Consider the following 20,493-nt stretch of genomic DNA (forward strand, 5'->3'; position numbering starts at 1 on the left):
ATGAGTGCTGCCATCTCGTGACTTTCTCATAAAGCATAGTCGTATCTTGGCCTTCGGATAACATTTGTTTAACAGCTGGATTCTGTTCGATAATGCACTTAATCACTTCATTCTCGGGCAGGTTAACCTCAATTCCATGAATGATTATTCTTGGATTCTTCTTTCGTGGAATAAAGGCTTTCAGTTTAGAGGTATTGTCTTTAAATATTGGGATCATAGTTTTGCACTCTTTTTCGTACCTTTGCTCAAGAACTACACCTTTATTTTGTATCTTTTTGATTTTGTTAACATGGACTTTCAGTGATTTGATTTGTTTTAGGGTTTGCAATAGTCTAAAGGTTTGTTCAGAGTTTTTAACTTCAGTTTCATCTTTAGGAGATACTATAATCACGTGCTTAGTTGACGTTACTTCATTTTTAGATCATACAGCATTAGCATAAGTAGCTTGTTGCGTACTAGGTTGCGTAGTACTCACCAGTCTAGTTAACTCTTCTTTAAAGGTGTCCAACGTCAGCTTTATAACATTAATAGACGAAACCACTTCATCACACCAGTTTCTATTCATTCTCTTGTCTGATTTCAAAGTACAGTAGAAGTCTGTTATAGCGAGAATTCACAACAGCAGAAAATTTACTCGCTATAGCGGATTGTCGCTATATCCGGTTTTTGTATAAAAGTCGGAAAACCCCCATACCCATTAAAATCGGTTTGAAACGGCCATCAGTTTGTTCAGAACTTGCGTTTCCGCAGATGATATCCACACTACGGCTTACTTGTTTGTTATTTTTTGAAATCCGATACTACGTGAAAGTGTATGTTTAATTTCATTCTGAAAAAATGACAGTACCGTATTTCTCTGAATCCAAGACAAACCTCATTTTTTCCTTCAAAAAATTTAATTAAATCAGCCTCAGAAAGTGCTTTGTAAAATCATATGATTGCCTTTGTTGTACAGTACTCATTTTTAGACTATTTTTAGATGCTGAACATTGTCTTTCGTTATGCCACATTTCTTTGCGGCTGCACAATTATTCTTTATTTCCGCTGGTTTAATAATCATTAACTTAAAATTGGCATCATAATACCGAAGATAACGCGTTGAAAATTTGCCGGCAATATCTATTCCATGCGTCTCTACAATACAGCAATCCGTCAGGAAAATATTCTTGGTGTCTATAAAACGGTTACGGTACTTTTACTCAGCATCAGATATAACTGGCTACTGCTACACGCACGTCTCGCTTGCCGTGTTCAGCCAACTTCAGCAGGTATTGATGTATAGGCCTAATCGCGGACATTGAAGGTCAACGAATGAGTTTATTGCGCCACGGTATGGCCATTCCGCCCTTGCGTTTTTCATGCACATACCTCACAATTTCATCTTCAACTTCTTTAGAGCGTCCTTGTTGCAGACCACTGAATGCATTTTTTTGTACAGTACACATTTTTTTGAAGCTATCTTTGTCTTCATGGTGATGCCAAATATTGACTTTAGTTAGGCCTACGCCATATTTTCTTGCGGCTGCACAATTATTCTACATTTCCGAGTGTTTAATAACCAATAACTTAAAATTGGCATCATAATATTGACAAGAATCCATTGAAAATTTGCCAACAATACCCGTTCTACATATCTTTATGACTATCCATCACGATAATATTCTTGCTGTCTATAAAACTTAATTTTACTAAGAGTCAGGTACAGTAGACGCATTATAACTCTGCCACTGAGTAGCCGTGGCCTTTCTAAGAATTCGAAGGCTCGCATGTTTTGATGCCATTCTGCAGATTTGAGAAACGTTTTTGTAGAGGCTAACAGAATGTCATTCTATCTTCACTATTTCCCAAGATCCAGTGATGTTACACACAGGCACTGTACAACCAGTTGTCATGGCTAGTGATGTATCATAAAGAGGCGGTCGTTTATTGTCAATGATTTTTGTGTGCGCGTGCAGGGATGAAAAATAGCAGCATGGTTACCTCGAGAGTTGCTTGTGGTATTCATTACTGTTATGCTGCGAATGCAAGATAACCCTTGATTTTTCGCATGAGATTCAGAGGAAAAAAAACCGTCATTTTGGATTCGGAGAAATACAGTATCACTCCAGAGTTTTCTTCTTCAAATGGCGTCACCTGACCTAACTGTATTTATGTGCCATGAAAACATATTTGAAATGCATGTAGAGAAATGAGTTATCCTCGCTAAAAATTTACATGTGAATAGCCTTTCTGAAATTTAACTAGGGGCGAGAAAATATGAACTATCCTCTGAAACCAGTAATGTACTCTGCCATATCTTGAGGTGTATCACATTCTTACTTAATTTCAGTATATAACACAACACCTTCAATTCTCCTACCTCTTTGTTAGTAATTTTGCAGCAGTCTGCCAGTTTGACCCACTGTCTTGTAAGCACATGTTCTCCCCCCGCTCCCACTGTCTACAAAGAGCCCTTATCCTGAAAAAATAGGAGCAGTACTGAAGAGAAGTCACTGTTGGAAAACAGTCTGAATCAACAGAGACATTCAAGAAGGGAAGAAAGTAGTTTGTATTATAGCTAACAATTGATGATTTCAACAACAAAGAAAATTTCAGAGGTGATTTTAAACTTTTTGATGCTATTGTATTTACCAAGTAAGCATAATCTGTCTTACAGATATTGTAGGTGACTCTTGTTTTGTTAGGTTACTTGTTAGGTTACTTATGTACCAAGTACTACTGTAGTTGAAACAATTCATACAGTACAGTAGAAGTCCGTTGTGACAAGAATTCATAACATTGAAAAGTTTACCTGCTATAGCGGATTGTCGTTGTATCCGATTTTTCATAAGTCGGGAAGAAGTTCCCAGACAGATTAAAATGGCAATGGCAATCAGTTTGTTTAAAACTTGCGTTTTCGTTGATGATATCCACACTGTGGGTTACTTGTTTGTTATTTTTCAAATTCCGATAGTACGTGAACGCGTATGTTCAATTTCATTCTGAAAAATTGTAGTATCACTCCAGAGGCTGCTGTGGCAAACATTTCAGTTTTCTTATTCAAACAGTATCACCTAACCTAACTTAACTGTGTATGTATCATGAAAACATATTTCAAGCACCAGTAGAGGAATGATAACCTTTTCACTATAAATTTACATGGGATGCTTTACGAAATTTAACCAGATGCGACAAAATATAAACTAACCTCTGACGTCAGTGATGCATTCTGCCATATTTTTAGGTGTATCACATTCTTACTTAATTTCAGTATATAACATTAAATTAAGCGATCATTTACTCAACCTTTATTTCTAACAAGTTTCTGCTATCGGCCACGTTTTTACTCATTTATTACAAAAACATGTTATCCTCTTTCATTTCATATTTTCTTTTTTTTTTTTTTTTTGCTAGGGGCTTTACGTCGCACCGACACAGATAGGTCTTATGGCGACGATGGGACAGGGAAGGGCTAGGAGTGGGAAGGAAGCGGCCGTGGCCTTAATTAAGGTACAGCCCCAGCATTTGCCTGGTGTGAAAATGGGAAACCACGGAAAACCATTTTCAGGGCTGCCGATAGTGGGATTCGAACCTACTATCTCCCGGATGCAAGCTCACAGCCGCGCGCCTCTACACGCACGGCCAACTCGCCCGGTCATCATATTTTCTTTACAGAACACCAGTTGACAGTTATTACTAATCAACTGACATTGCCTTCGAATGTCAACGAGAGAGCTCGCTAGTGCATTAGCGAGGAAACGATACCGAAGATGATCGATCACATTCTGTAACAAACGTTTCAGTCTTCTTATTCAAACAGCGTCACTTAACCTAACTTAACCTTATATGTATTATGAAAATATATATCAAGTGCCAGTAGTAAAATGATAACATTCTTGCTATAAATTTACGAGGGAATAGCCTTTCCGAAATTTAACCAATTAAGATGATTGATCACATTCAGTATAATCGCTGGAGTGCATGAATATTGATAACAGAATAAACAGCGCATGCTGAATCGCTCGTAATAACGTAATAATGGAGTCATTAGTGATAGGGTTCTCGCTGTAACCGACGGATAATACATAGTTCAATATAGGAATTTTTGAAGGCACAGAAAAAACTGTTGTTCTAACAGGGTTCTCACTATGTGCCATACTCACTATAGCAGACTTCTACTGTATATTAATCTGCTGCTGTATATATTGGCATACCTGATTCCTACACTCTTCTAGAAGAAAACACTTATGTGGAAACTTGGGGAACGAAAATCATGTGAAAACATTAAACATAAAAACTGTCTCTGATAGGACAATGCAGCTCTCAACTCAACTCAGCCCAACTTGGTACTCCTCTCTTTCTGTTGTTGAGTATGCAATTAACTGATTGATCTGGTTTTTTTGTTCTAGACCTACAAGTACTGTTAACCTTTTCGGTGGAGAGCTGTTGGGAATTTTTCCACCCTCATCAGAACTAAAACCTATGGAAGGTTCTCTTCCTGAACTCAAAATATGGGAACGATTGCAAGAAAAAGAGTTAAAATTAGCCATTACTCATCCACCATCTAATATCTATGAAGAAATGATTCAGTGGACGGAAAGAGGAAAACTGTGGAATTTTCCTATTGATAATGAGCAAGGTATGTAAATTTTGTTTTCACGATCACAAAAGACAATAGACAATTTTCAAATAGCTGTAATCAGTCATTCCTGTAACATGTCAACTAATTTTGGGAGTAAAAAATGTGTGAATGTAATCTATGCAAGCAGTTCCACACAGTAGTAAGACATGAGTCCAAATAATAAATTAGAATGACCTAGCGTAAATTACGCCTCAATCAACTGTACATCGCCAGGTTGACTCTAGATAGTTTGACAGTACATCCATAACAAGTTGAAGAGAAAGTGTGAGCTCTTAAGTTGTTCCTTGTTGGCTAGTATAGGGACTGCGATGAATTGTCTGCTAGGGGAAGCACTGTTACTCTCCGAGGGTTGGTATCTCTATGTGTAATATTGTTATGTTCGGTAGTGTTGTTCTGTGAAAGCGAAATCTGAAGCATCGTGCATTATTGTTAAGTGAAAGTGAAGAGCGTGTGATTTGGTGATGGATTCATTTATTTAGTGTAAATATAGTGGTGAGTTTATAAAATTTACAAACATACCGAGGAAAAAATGCCTACTTGCTTCGTTCCAGGCTGTAAGTCTGGCTATAAAACTATGAAAGGTAAACACTTCTTCAAAGCACATAAAAATGAAGCAGAATTTTCAAAATTGGAAAAGGCAATTCCCAGAAAAGACAAAGAGCTTTCTGATAAGTGTTATGTGTGCGATTCACATTTTTCGTTAAATCAGATTCATTTGTAATACAATGTGAACAAGTAGAAATTCCTAGAGATAGACTGAAACTGAAAACTGGCGCTGTCCATGTATTACCCTGTGCCACGAAACAATTAAACAATTAAACAAACGAAAACAGATAAACTCAGAGGAATTTGAAGACAGTGAACTGACATAAACATTCTCTAGGGAATTAAATATCCTAATAGATCTATTAAATACTTCTACACCAGCAGGGGCTCTTTATAAAGATTCAATAGGGCATCAAACCAGAATAAAATGGAGAGATAACCTCAGTGGGAAGAATAATACTTTCGCTTCAGAAAGAACTCTTGAATCCCTAAGAGTAACAGTTGAGAGCACCATACAGGTGTCCAGTATTTATGCAATAATTGATTCCGATATGTGTTCACAGCAAAGTTTAATAAAGATTCACTAAAACGGCACTTTGGTATACTGCGCTTATTAAGTTGTTACGACCACCCGTCATTTACACATGTTGCAATCTATTTATATTCTAACCAAACTTGCCCTGTCATCATGTAGTAATTGTGAGCCCAAATTTGAACTAATATTGACATCATTCATCAATCAGATGAAAACACTGGCTAAAAGGACAGAAGAGACAACTAAGGCTGTAGTAGAAAATGCACAAAATAAAATAAGGCAAGCACTAGACTTCACTGAGAACATGGATGACCTCTTACTGGACTGGGTAAACAATTTAGGTCTAACAGTGATAGCCGCAGTCTTGCAAAGAAGCATTTGATTTATTATCTAGGTAAGTAAACTCGTGTCCTCATCCTGAGGTTGTGCAGCTCTTTTCAGGCACACCCCCATTGGAGGTGAGCTGCATGTACCATTTCAACCACATACCAGCCCTCCTGCCAGTTTTAAATTCCTGGCAGTACCGGGAATCGAACCCGGGCCCCCCCGGACGGCAGCTAATAACACTAACCGTTACGCTACGGAGGCGGACTATTATCTAGGTGGATATATAATACTCAGCGTATCCAAGGTCACAAAATGTCATAAATGTGTCAGTCTGCTTCACGGAAAGCCTACAGAAGAAATACTTGCCGCAGCCCTCACATTTATTATGGACTATAGCAATAAATACAGCATTGGCAGCATTTTCCTCACCCATCCTTCAACAGCAGTTATAATGTGTTCATGCAAGTTGAAAGTGTAGTGGAACTAAAACTCTCCTGTGAACGTAGTCTATGGGGCGATATATTTTACGAATGTTTGGACAGTTTGCACAGTATCACTCTTAATTCGAAAGAATTAGGATGCTGCGATGATCATGTTGATGACATTATCTCTAAATTTGTGTTACATTTTATGAAGTGTCGATTTTATTTTGTAACAAGACAGACGAGAAAGGAACTGAAATCTTCGAAGACCACAAAGTCTTTCCGGAAGCTATCTGAATTATCTGACAACTGACTTCTGGAATGGTAAGCAAAAGCATAATATTTTGCATGCAATAATTGTCTTTTATTCGTATGCTGAATTGTAAGCTCAAGCTTACGTACTACTGGAAGAGCGGCCTAGTGGAGGAACCGATGAAGTAGGGGAGAGATCACACTTCTACCTTCTACTCGCTATGGTACATCTTTGCATTCTACATGGTGGTGTTTCAAGAAACTCAGAGGATACAAGAGACTGGAATCACAAAACCTGGCTGACACTGATAAAAACTAGTTTATATATAAATATGAATAGCTATTTGGAAATTGTTTGCAATGAAATGATAATTAACAAATACAGTAGATACAGTAGAAGTCCGTTATAGCGAGAATCCATAACAGCGAAAAATTTACTCGCTATAACGGATTGTCGTTATATCCGATTTTGTATAAAAGTCGGAAAACACTTCGTGCACTTTAAAATCAGTATGAAACGGCAATCAGTTTGTTCAAAACTTCCGTTTCCGCAGATGATATCCACACTATGGCTTACTTGTTTGTTATTTTTTGTAATCCGATACTACGTGAAAGAGTATGTTTAATTTCATTCTGAAAAAAAATATAGTACCGTATTTTTCCGAATCCAAGATGAACCCCACTTTTTTCTTCAACATTCTTTTATCAGGCTCAAAAAGAAGTTTGTAAAATCATATGAATGCCTTGTTGTACTGTAGGCCTACGCATTTTTAGACTATTTTTAGACGCCGAACATTGACTTTCGTCACGCCGTATTTTTTTTTTTTTTTTTTTTTTTTTTTTTTTTTTTTTTTTTTTTGCGGCTGCACAATTATTCTTTATTTCCACGGGTTTAAGGACCATTAACTTAACATTAGCATCATAATACCGAAGAGGACTCGTTGAAAATTTTCCGGCAATACCTATTCCATGCATCTCTACAATACAACAATCCACCAGGAAATTATTCTTGCTGTCTATAAAACTGTTACTTTTACGCAGTGTCAGGTATAACCGGCTACCGCTACACGTACGTCTCACTTGTCCGGTTCGGCCAATCGCGAACATTGAAAGTCAACGAACGAGTTTATTGCACCACGGTATGGCCATTCCTCCCTTGTGTTTTTCGTGCACATACCTCACAATTTCATCTTCGACTTCTTTAAAGCGTCCTGGTTGCGGACCACTGAATGCATTTTTTGTACAGTACGCATTTTTTTAGCTCTTTGTCTTTACGCTAACGCCAAATATTGACTTTAGTTAGGCATATGCCGTATTTTCTTGCGGCTGCACAATTATTCTACATTTCCGAGTGTTTAATAAACAAAAATTGGCATCATAATATCGACTAGAACCCGCTGAAAATATGCCGGCAATACTTTTTCCACGTATCTTTACAATACGACTATACATCACGAAAATATTCCTGCTGTCTATAAACCTTAATTTTACTAGTGTCAAGTACAATAGACGCGTTATGACTCTGCCACTGAATAGCCATGGCTTTTCTAAGAATTCGAAGGGTCGCATGTTTTGATGCCATTCTGCAGATTTGAGAAACACACAGGCACTGTACAGTCGGTTGTCGCGGCTAGCGCTGTGTAGTAAAGAGTTCTGTGCGCGTGTGAAAAGAAGCAGCGTGGTTACCGCGGTCGTTGCCAGTGGTGTCCATTAACTTACTGTTAGGCCGCGAATGCAAAACCCTTGAGTTCTCGCATGATATTCTGAGAAAAAAGAGGCTTGGATTCGGAGAAATACAGTATCACTCCAGAGATTTCTGTGGCAAACACCTCAGCTTTCTTCTTCGAACAGCGTCACCTAACCTAACTGTATATGTAGCCTATCATGAAAACATATTTGAAACGCATGTAGAGAAATAAACTCCTCGCGAAAAATTGACATGTAAATAGCCGTAACTAGATGCCAGTGATGAAACCAGTGATGTACTCTGTCATATCTTGAGGTGTATCCCATTCTTACTTAATTACCGTATACCGGTATAACATTAAAATGAAGATATCGTTTACTTCAGTCTTTATTTTTAACGAGTTAACAACTGCTATCGGCCACGTTAATTACGCATTTAGTAAGAAAACGTGTTACGGTATCCTTTTTCATTTCGAATTTTCTTTAGAGAACAGCAGTCGATGGGTATCACTAATCAACTCCAACATCGCCTTTGAATGTCAACGAGAGAGCTCGAAAATGCACAAAGTGAGAAAACTATACCATACCGAAGATGATCGATCGCATTTTGTTGCAAACGTTTCAGTTTTCTTATTCGAACAGCATCACGTATCCTAACTTAACTGTACTATACGTATAATGAAAACACACTTCAAGCGCCAGTAGAGAAATTATACCTTTCTCGCTATAAATTTTCATAATAGCCTTTCCGTAATTTAACCAGACGCGGCAAAATGTAAACTAACCTCTGAAATCAATTAAGCACTTTGCCATATCTCGAGGTGTATCCCATTATTACTTAATTGCAGTATTTAGCATCAAAATTAAGCGGTCGTTTAGTCAGCCTTAATTTTTAATGAGTTAACAACCGTTATCGGACATTACGCATTTATGTTAAAAATATGTTCTCTTTCATTTCGAATTTTCTTTACAGAACTGTCGACGGATATTACTAATCGACTCCGACATCGCCTTCGAATGTCGAAGAGAGAAGTCGCTAGTGCACATAGCGAGGAAACGATGCCGAAGGTAATCGATCGCATGCAATATCATCGCTGCAGTGCATACATATCGGTAACGGAAAAAATCGCGCGCGCTTAATCGCTCGTAATAACGGATGCGCCAGTGATAGGGTTCTCACTGTAACCGAAGGACGATACACAGTTTAATATAGGAATTTTGAAGGGACAGAAAAAAGTCGTCGCTATAACGGAGTTCTCGTTATATGCCGTACTCGCTATATCGGACTTCTACTGTATATTGTAATAATGATGTTAAACAGGATGGTTAAGTAACGGGGTTCAAATAGTACAACATTGTGTCAGTACCACCAAATCATTAGTTAACAAGTGAGTGGGAGTGCAGTTTGAGTCATAAAGCTGTCAGCTTGCATTCGGGAGACAGTGGGTTTGAACCCCACTGTCGGGTGGTCTGATGATGGTTTTCTGTGGTTTCCCATTTTTACACCAGGCTGGAGCTGTATCTTAATTAAGACCTATATGTGTCGGTGTGATGTAAAGCAAAGTATAAAAAATGTAAACCGGCAGTTAGATACTGTTTGTTATTGTTTTTATGGCACGGTCAGTTAATTGTTTTCCTGCAGTTCCCAGGTTTGATCCATGGTGAAGTTAGTGTCTTTTCTTCTTGTTAGGATGTTGTGCCCCTCCAGAGGTTGGCAGTCTAGTTGATTACAATTACACGTTGAAGAGCGGCTCTGAAGATTTCGTTAGGAGTTCTCCGAACTATCTGCTCAGATCATTGGATCTAGAATTCTTGCGTCCTGTTGAATTTTTCCTGAATTATGAGTTGGAGAAGTTCATACTACTTGCCTTTCTTAATGTTTCCGATGTACAGCAGCTTCTTTTCTTCAGTGGTCACCAGAACTTCTTTACTTCAATCCAGTATCATACGAGTGACACATTCATCCAGGCATTTTCTTGGACATGAATTAAAAACAACATATGGTGACAATTTTCTGCTATCAGCTGTTACAGCAAGCATAACTGTACATTTCTGTTTTTTGCTTCAAGTCATCCAGTAACACTTGATTTTCCTTTCACACTGATCTTTCGACTCTAGGAGATGTCTTCAACTGATTGGTGTCTGATGATCTGCGATGCTGGTTTGGGAGAACAAATAGTTTTTCTTTACATCTCTTTATGACTAAACTGATGAAATTTAAGCAGTTATTTGTTATAATCATTTGGCATTCGTTGGCATAATGACATTCTCCATCAAAGAGAAATGCCATTACCTCATAAAATTTATTACCCACCTTTGGCTCATCGTAAATTCTGTCATGACGCGAGCTTAAGTGCGGCCAGTATCCAGTATTCGGCAGATAGTGGGTTCGAACCCCACTGTCGGCAGTCTTGAAGATGGTTTTCAATGGTTTCCCATTTTCACACCAGGCAAATGCTGGGACTGTACCTCAGTTAAGGCCCTTTCCTATCCCATTGTTGCCATAAGACCTATCTGTGTTGGTGCGACGTAAAGCCAATTGTAAAAAAAGAAAATAAAAGTCTCTCATGCTGATACCATGTGTTGCAGCTATTTCATGTCCTTTAAAATATACCATTTCGTTTGAAACAGCAAAATCATTTTTTTATATGATGAGATTAGGTATTTTATGAAGTCTTCTTCTGCTTGCGGAAACTTCTTTCCACATTTTGGTCCAATTAATGCTTTTCTAAAAGTGTTTTTTTCTGCTTCCACCAGTACCATACATTACCTTTGGACACTGCCCTGTTTCCATGTACTTAAGTGTACTTTATCACAGCGAGCTTAAATGAGGCAGTATTACTTGAATACTTGCTCATGGTGCTCTAACGATAATTACTGTACTATAATAACTATATCCTATATCCAAAAAACATAAGCAAACTGCTGAAGCTGAGCATCATTGCATCAGGCCAGCACTGACACTTTCATCCTTTCTGGAAGTCATGACCGCCTTGTAACACAAAATAGTACATTCCTCAGTCTGGAAATTCCAGGTTCAAAATACAGTAGAAGTCCACTGTAGCGAGCACGGCATATAATGAGAACCCCGTTTTAATGACAATTTTTTGTGGTCCCTTCAAAATTCCTATATTAAACTGTGTATTATCCTTCGGTTACAGTGAGAGCCCTATCACTGATGCATCCGTTATTATGAGCGATTAAGCGTGCGCAATTTTTCCGTTGCCGATTTTTATGCACCCCAGCGATATGTTGCATGTGGTCGATTACCTTTGGTATCATTAACTCCTTATGTCCACTAGAGGATAACAGGTTTTTGTAATAAGTGTGTAAATAATGTGGCCAATGGCAGTTGCAGCTCGTTAAAAATAAAGGCTGAAATAAGCAGTCTCTTAATTTTAATGTTATATACTGAAATTAAGTAAGAATGTGATACACCTCAACATTAACATTAAAATAATAATAATAGTTAACACCACCTTTCCAATACTTAACTTTCCTTATATTTAGGAAATAAACATTACAACAGGCGTTGTAAGATGGGACATGTTTCGCTTAACTGTCGTAAGCACCATCAGCCGAAAATAAATCTTGGCCTAAAGTTAGGTCAGGGCCCCGAACCTACTGTCCTTAAAATATATGGTACCCTAAGAAAATCAAATAGGCTTAAAACTAGCATGGAAAAAACATCAAATATTACAACATGGCTAAGGGAAAAACACACAATCATGTTGAAACAGAGGATAAAAACAGAAAGTACAATACAGAGCTGGTAGTGAAATAATTAAAATCATTAGGGTATCATTGCTACCAGTCAGTCAATCAGAATGTTCAAACATAAAACAAGAGTGAAAATATATAAGTGTTCATCATGGCTAAGTGAGAAAAAAAACCCACGTAATTGTGTTGCCAGAGCTTAAAAACATAAGGTACAACACAGAGCTGGCAGTGTAATAATCAAACTCGTAGCTGCCAGTCAGTTAATAAGAATGTTCATCATGACAAAAAATGATGATTATGTTCTTTTGTATGAAGAAATAATTAAATCACACTCTTGTATAGATACGTGAGGCGGGCAAGAGAAATCACATATTGTAGCAGACATGGAGTAGTAACACTTCAAACAGGAATTGATCACGCCTGAAGCCGCTTCTATTTTAGGGGGAGTTCAAGATCGAAACAGAAAAATTAAGATGCCAAGTGCGTGAACTGAAATCTCTTATGTTGGATGAGCGTTAACCGTAGACATTAGCCGTTCGAGAGGGTCTGTTAAACGTATGCCCGTTGCTGCAACACACGCAGCAACAGGCATCCAACATAAGAGATTTCAGTTCACGCACTTGGCATCTTATTTTTTCTGTTTCAATCTTGAACTCCCACTAAAAAAGAAGCGGCTTCAGGCGTGATAAATTCCTGTTTGAAGTGTTACTACTGCATGTCTGCTACAATATGTGATTAATTATTTCTTCATTCAAAAGAATATAATCATCATTTTTTGTCATGATGAACATTCTTATTAACTGACTGGCAGTTATGAGTTTGATTATTACACTGCCAGCTCTGTGTTGTACCTTATGTTTTTAACCTCTGGCAACACGATTACGTGTTTTTTTTTTCTCACTTAGCCATGATGAACACTTGTATATTTTCACTTGTGTTTTATGTTTGAACATTCTGATTGACTGACTGGTAGCAATAATACCCCAATGATTTTAATTATTTCACTACCAGCTGTGTATTGTACTTTCTGTTTTCATCCTGTTTCAACATGATTGTGTGTTTTTCTCTTAGCCATGTTGTAATATTTTATGGGTTTTTTTCACACTAGTTGTAAGCCTATTTGATTATCTAAATGTAAATGTTGTTTCTTAGGGTACCATATATTTTAAGGACACTAGGTTCGGGGCCCTGACCTAACTTTAGGCTGAGATTTATTTTCAGCTGATGATGCTTACAACAGTTAAGCGAAACATGTCCCATCTTACAACGCCTGTTGTAATGTTTATTCCCTAACTATAAGGAAAGTTAAGTATTGGAAAGGTGGTGTTAACTATTATTCTTATTTTAATGTTCATAATCTGATGTCCAATACAGTCTACAATGAGATTTATTACTTGTAACACCTTAACATGCCAACCCACTTAAAGAAGATAGTCTTTGACTAGAGTGTTCTCCCTGTACTAACTTACGGTTGTGAAAGCTGGAGTGAGTTTGTTAAGCAAAAACTCAGAACAGCCCAAAGAGATATGGAACGGTTTATACGAGGCTTCACGAAGGACAGGTAGAGAGCAGATTACAGTACATTAGGTCAGTCACAAAGGTCAGTGACCCTAAAATGGCAGTGGGCAGGCCATGTTGCTCGGAGAACTGATGGTAGGTGGACAAAGCTTGTGCTTGAGTGGAGTCTGAAAGATCATCCGAGACCAAAGGGAAGACCACCGGACAGATTGGATAAAGACATCCGCAAGATTACTGGGATCAATTGGCAGAACATCACTCAAGACCGTCCCAGATGGAGAGACTTCATGAGAACCTACCTTGCTTCGGACTTAAGGAGGCCACATCGCAAAAACGATTTAATATGGCTGATAGTGATACACCTCAAGATATGGCAGAGTACATCACTGATTTCAGAGGATAGTTCATATTTTCTTGCATCTTGTTGAATTTCGGAAAGGCTATTCACTTTAAATTTTTACTTGAGGAGGTTATCATTTCTCTACACGCATTTCAAATATGTTTTCATATACATATACGGTTAGGTTAAGTGATGCCATTTGAAGAAGAAAACTGAATGTTTGCCACAGGAGCCTCTGGAGTGATACCGTATTTCTCTGAATCCAAGACAACGTTCTTTTCTCAGAATCTCATGCAAAAAAAATCAAGGGTTGTCTTGCATTCGCGGCCTAACAGTAAGTTAATGGATACCACTGGCTACTACTGTTGTAAACACACTGCTTCTTTTCACCCGCGCACGCACACACAAAATTCGTTGACAATAAACGACCACCTCTTTATTATACATAGCTAGCCACGACAACCGGTTGTACAGTGCCTGTGTGTAACGTCACTTGATCTCGGGAAATAGTAAAGAGAGAATGGCGTTCTATTAGTCTGTACAGAAACATTTCTCAAATCTGCAGAATGGCATCAAAACATGTGAACCTTCGAATTCTTGGAAAGGCCACGGATACTCAGTGGCAGAGTTATATCACGTCTACTGTACCTGACGCTTAGCAGAATGAAGTTTTATAGACAGCAGGAATATTTTCGTGATAGTCGTATTGTAAAGGTACGTGGAACAGGTAGTGCCGGCAAATTTTCAACAGGTTCTCGTTGATATTATGTTGCCAATTTTAAGTTAATGATTATTAAACATTCAAAAATGTAGAATAATTGTGCAGCCGCAAGAAAATACAGTATAGGCCTAACTAAAGCTTTGGTGTTGGCGTGAAGACAAAAATAGCTAAACAAAATGCATACTGTACAAAAAATGCATTCAGTGGTCCGCAACAAGGACGCTTTAAAGAAGTCAAAGATGAAAGTGTGAGGTATGGGCACGAAAAACGCAAGGGCAGAATGGCCATACCGTGGCACAATAAACTCGTTCGTTGACCTTCAACGTCCACAATTAGGCCTATACATCGCTAGCCGCTGAAGTTGGCCGAACCCAGCAAGTTAGACGTGCATGTAGCAGTAGCCGGTTATATCTGACGCTGAGTAAAAGTAACAGTTTAATAGACAGCAAGAATATTTTCCTGATGAATCGCTCGTATTGTAGAGGGGATTTCAAGGGATTCTCTTCAGTATTATGCCAATTTTGAGTTAATGGCCATTTAAGCCGCAAAAATAATGAATAATTGTGCAGCCACAAAAAAGTACAGCATAACGAAAGCCAATGTTTGGCGTCTAAAAATGCGTACTGTACAACAAAGGCACAATATGATTTTACAAAGCACTTTTTGTGCCTGATAAAAATTTTTTGAAGAGAAAAGTGGGATTTGTGTAAGATTCGTAGAAATACGGTACTATAATTTTTCAGAATGAAATTTTTTTTCTATTTGCTTTACGTTGCACCGACACAGATATGTCTTACGGCGACGATGGGATAGGATGAAATTAAACGAACATGGAAACGCAAGTTTCATACCAATTTTAATGTGTATGGGGGGTTTTCCAACTTTTATACAAAAATCGGATATAACGACAATCCGCTACAGCAAGTAAATTTTTTTCTGTTGTGAATTCTCGCTATAACGGACTTCTACTGTACGTGGTTGCAACTACAACAGAACTCTACAGTTCTCAGTTATAAAGATGGGATGTTTTCACCTAATGAATACTACATGTAATGATAAATATATGTATTTATGTTTTAAAAAATACATTGTAGGACTAGTTTTGATCTGTATAAATCATCTTCAGCTTCAGTTGACTTTGATACATCATACTACTAATAAGTAAAATGGCATTCACTATTATTAAAACATACAAAATCTCACAATTTATCCAAAAAATTCTGAAAAAAATATTATTCATTTCTCTCAAAAAGAACAATAAAAAGATACTATAGAATTCTGTAACATCACCAAAGACTTAAAAATTCAACAGTACCACTCATTAGTTTTGTATAATATCACAAACATGTATCAGAGTATTCGCATACAAAGAAAACATATATAATAGAAAACAACCTGAAGAAACAAGGTAAATCAAAATCAAAGAATTTATAAACATATTAAAATTTGTCCTTATTAACAACTACTTCAGCTTTAATAGTACCATCTACCAACAGCATGGACTTCCCATGGGATCGCTGGCCTCGGGGATATTAGCGGAAATCTTTTTTTTTTTTTTTTTCTAGTTGTTTTACGTCGCACCGACACAGATAGGTCTTATGGCGACAATGGAACAGGAAAGGGCTAGGAGCGGGAAGGAAGCAGCCGTGGCCTTAATTAATGTACAGCCCCAGCATTTGCCTGGTGTGAAAATGGGAAACCACAGAAAACCATTTTCAGGGCTGCCGACAGTGGGGTTCGAACCTACTATCTCCCGAACAGCCATTGTACTGTGTTGCAATACACATGGAAGCGAGAGACTTCCTCCCCGCGGCATAGGAAAGTTCGATAAACCACGATGTTTTAAGTTTGTCGGGCACTTTCCGTGCAAGTACAAGCCATCTAAAAATGTAAACAGTACAGTAATCCAAAAATAAAGCATTTACACAGGGGAGCCAGCAATATTTGTCCTTGTCTTTGAATTGCATGTTTTTATCTTTCATTTTGTGAGGTTATGTTTGTCAGTGAGTTATTCAATTGCATTATTTGAATATTATAAATGCACCTTGTTGGATACATTTTGGAAATAGTTTTTTCCATGGCATTTGAAAAATTTAAACTGTGAAACAGCAATGGGTCTTATTATATTTTGGGACACGACATGGGTTGGCACTTCTGAATTATGAGTTGGCAGTTAATTCAAAATCACATAATTCAAAGTCTGATTTTTGCATCCCAGCGACTTTGAATTAAGGAGGTTTTACTGTGCTATGATGTATTTAGCTGAAGATGATCTGTAAAGATCGAAACTAGTCCTGTTATGTATTTTTAAAAACATGAATACATATATTTATCATTACATATAGTATTGATTAGGTAGAAACATCCAATCTTTATAGCTAAGAAGATAAACATTAAAGAAAAAGGGCACATAAAATAATTCTTTAACCCGATTCAACTTGAAAGAATCGAGTTACATGAATTATTCTACTCGAAAATAATATGGTACTGGTTTTACTCCATAGTAACTACCTTTAAATTTTTTGGAGATGCTGAGGGGCCAGAATATTGTTCCGCAGCATTTCTTTTATGTGCCAGTAGATTACCAACACTGTGAAACAAGGTTAATTGCATGCAGGAATGGATCTTCGAATATTTTGTGACACGGCAAGGGTTGGCATTTCTGAATTTCAGCGTAGTGCTCTACCATTTGAGCTACACAGCCCAGCATATTTTGACTTTTTCCCATAACGTTCGTACTCTGCTCTACATCACAATCGCACAGCAAATTGTTAATCATAAATCCCATAAAGATAGATGATCTGTGATCTTTATATATAATTTTTCTATGTCTAGTGGTCATCATCACCACTACCACCACCATAATCATAATCAAGTTTGATTTATTCACTGTTTGATTTTTGATTTTCATGTTGAAATAGGTTTAGAAGAGGAAGCACAAGTATACTTTACAGAGCATGTATTTCTGGAGCATCACCTCGAACCCTGGTGCCCACGACAAGGTCCTATTCGACGCTTCATGGAGTTAGTATGTGTTGGCCTTTCAAAGAATCCATACATTACTGTCCAGGACAAACGTGAGCACATTGAATGGTTCCGGCAATACTTTGAAAAGAAACAAGATTTGTTGGCTCAAGTCGGTGCTTTGGGTAATGTGCCTAAACTTTCACATCAGGAGGGTATAGAGTCATAATTCTATGCAGTCCAGAAAGAAAACCTTTTAGCGATAATGTGGCATAACTGATTCTGTGCACACATTCAGAGAATTGATAAGTTGAAGTTCATAAATAAAAACTGGAGTAAGTAAGTGATGACTTCATTTACGTACTGTAAATTCTAAACTAAAACAAGAACAAGCTTTAGAGTAATTGATAAATGGGAAAGCTATCTCAGAACTTCATAAAGATGCTGTCCTGAAGATTGTTTGGAGGTTGGCTGTGTAAAGCCTCTAGAGGAAACTTGCTTTATGACTACCTTCACTTGTACAGAACATATTTCTCATACAAACAGACTTTTGTAGTGTGACACATCATTGATCACTTTCCACTAGGGAAAATGAAAGTAACCTTTATGGAGCAATTTCTCACAGAAATAAGGAGTACCTGGAAATGTAGGTTTCATAAAATGAACGAGGTCTGTCCAGAAAGATACCATATGTTATCACAATTATGAAAGTTAAAAGCTTTATCCCCTTCAGTTGTACTGTACTCTACTCCTAATACAGTGCTCCCAGCATTTTTTCCATTATTGAAATGTGTTCTGAAACACTGTTTGTGGAATGACTTTCAGTTCCCATAGCAGATTTCTTTAATCTCTTCTGTCATTTGGAAACTACATCCTTCATCCTTTTAGGCAACTTAGCAGAGATGAAGTAATGTATAGATTTTGGAGGAGTTTTGTCAAAAACTCTTGGATAAGAAATGTCAAATGGTTGGGAGCATTATTGTGATGCATCATCATTCAGTGATTACCTCCACTGGAGACCACACAGTGCCTCTGCTGATTTAGTGCTTCTGTCTTCCAATCTTCCGTGAAACCTAACTGGTTTAGGTCTTATTCCATCTCATTCTACCATTCCAGCCTTGGCCTATCAAGGGAACGATTTTTTAAATGGTATTCTTTCCATTACAGCTCTAGGTATTGGTATACTTGGCACATGCTTTGATGCATTATCCAGATGTTATTTACCCATGTTTTAGGCTTTTTCTTTCTAATTACCTCCCTTACACATCACCTTACTACTAGGTGGTTTGATGGTTTGTCCTCATTGAATGTATTTGCAGTAATCAACACCTTTCTAGTAAAAATTTACTTGATCAACATCATCGTCACTTTTGGGCAAGTTTATCTTGATTTTTGTCTGTCTGGACAATGAATTTTTGAATCACGCCATATGTGTCATTTGGTTTTCACACTTATGTACTAAAATTTCATCAATGTTATGATTTTTTTTCTGAAATCCATCATCTTCATTTGACTAATCGAAAACTTCTTGACCGACTACAACACACATTTGTTTCTGATCATATGTCAACAACCAAGGAACAAATTTTGTGACGAACTGTTGAGTCTTTATGTCAATACTAGCAAGATACCCGTGCTTCGCTACGGTATTGTACTGAAATTTATAATTGAATGCTTATTGTTTTAGATATATAATCAGTCTAAATTCGCGATCTGTCTCGTTTTCTGTGAGAATCCACCAAAATTCCCGATCTGACTCGTTTTCTATTAGATTACGGCGCGTTTTCTCCCATTTTTCAATCTTCCTTTCCAGCAATCGATTTCGTACTTCCCGGGCTAGGCTCAGGTATTCCTCCCGGTCAGTTGGCTCCGTAAATCTTTGCCATCTTTTCCTATAATCATTTTAATATGTATAAAATCCTTCAGGAGATCCGGTGTGATGTCATATTGGGTGCTTTGGCGGCACTGAACCCGCGGCCGGACTGCATTCTTAGTCATTACCCGTCCAGGAGCCGTTTCCAGCGCGATCCGCACATTTGACGACGGTCCGGAACATTATTATTATTATTATTATTATTATTATTATTATTATTACTATTATGTGTTGCTCGAAAGGCTGATGACAGGGAAAACCGGAGTATCCGGAGAAAAACCTGTCCCACCTCCGTTTTTTCCAGCACGAATGTCACATGGAGTGACCGGGATTTGAACCACGGAACCCAGCTGTGAGAGAGGCCCGCGCGCTGCCGCCTGAGCAACGGAGGATACTTATAAGTACATTAAGAACAGTAAAATCAATGGGTTCACCTCCTTCTACACCCCACCGCCGTTAAGTTTATTTACCGCCAACCCCCCCCCCCCCCCACAAAAAATTAAAAGAAGGCTTGTTTCTTTATGTTTAAAGCAGATTCCAAACACCAATGTTGACGTCTATTGCCATCAGTTTTGAGATATAAGTATCCCCATAAAAATAATTTATTTTTTTCACTTCATCTCACACTATTCCCCCCCCCCCCCCCCAAGTGAATTTTCTCGCAAAAAGTACTTGCTTCTTTAATAGTAAAAGATCTTCTAAATACCAATTATCACGACTCTAACTTCTTCAGCTTTTGATTTATGTGTCGTCATGAAAGGAATTCAACTCCTTTACACTCCCACCCTCCAAGATGGTTTCCCCACCAAAACGCGTTTTTCTTTGTTTTTAAAGGAGATCTAAATACGAATTTTCAGGTCTGTAAAAACTTTAGTTTTTATTAGATGTATGCATTCTCATACAATTAAGTCAATTAAATTTTCAATACTTTCACCCCCCCCTCCCCCTCATTGGATTTTCCGAGAATA

At 37.7% G+C, this 20,493-nt stretch overlaps 1 protein-coding gene across 1 annotated transcript in view; it reads left to right on the forward strand.

Annotated features, from left to right (window-relative positions):
- Positions 1–19,265, forward strand: part of mRpS31 (mitochondrial ribosomal protein S31) — a 71,201-nt gene extending 51,936 nt beyond the window's left edge. Inside the window, exons 6-7 of the mRNA XM_067152924.2 lie at positions 4,389–4,618; positions 17,610–19,265. Of these exons, the coding sequence (XP_067009025.2) occupies positions 4,389–4,618; positions 17,610–17,881 (502 nt within the window). The 3' untranslated portion in view covers positions 17,882–19,265. The remainder of the gene's footprint in view (positions 1–4,388; positions 4,619–17,609) is intronic.
- The last annotated feature ends 1,228 nt before the right edge of the window (positions 19,266–20,493 follow it).

This window comes from Anabrus simplex, chromosome 8 (genome assembly GCF_040414725.1).
Source record: "Anabrus simplex isolate iqAnaSimp1 chromosome 8, ASM4041472v1, whole genome shotgun sequence".
Classification (NCBI taxonomy): Eukaryota; Metazoa; Arthropoda; class Insecta; order Orthoptera; family Tettigoniidae; genus Anabrus; species Anabrus simplex.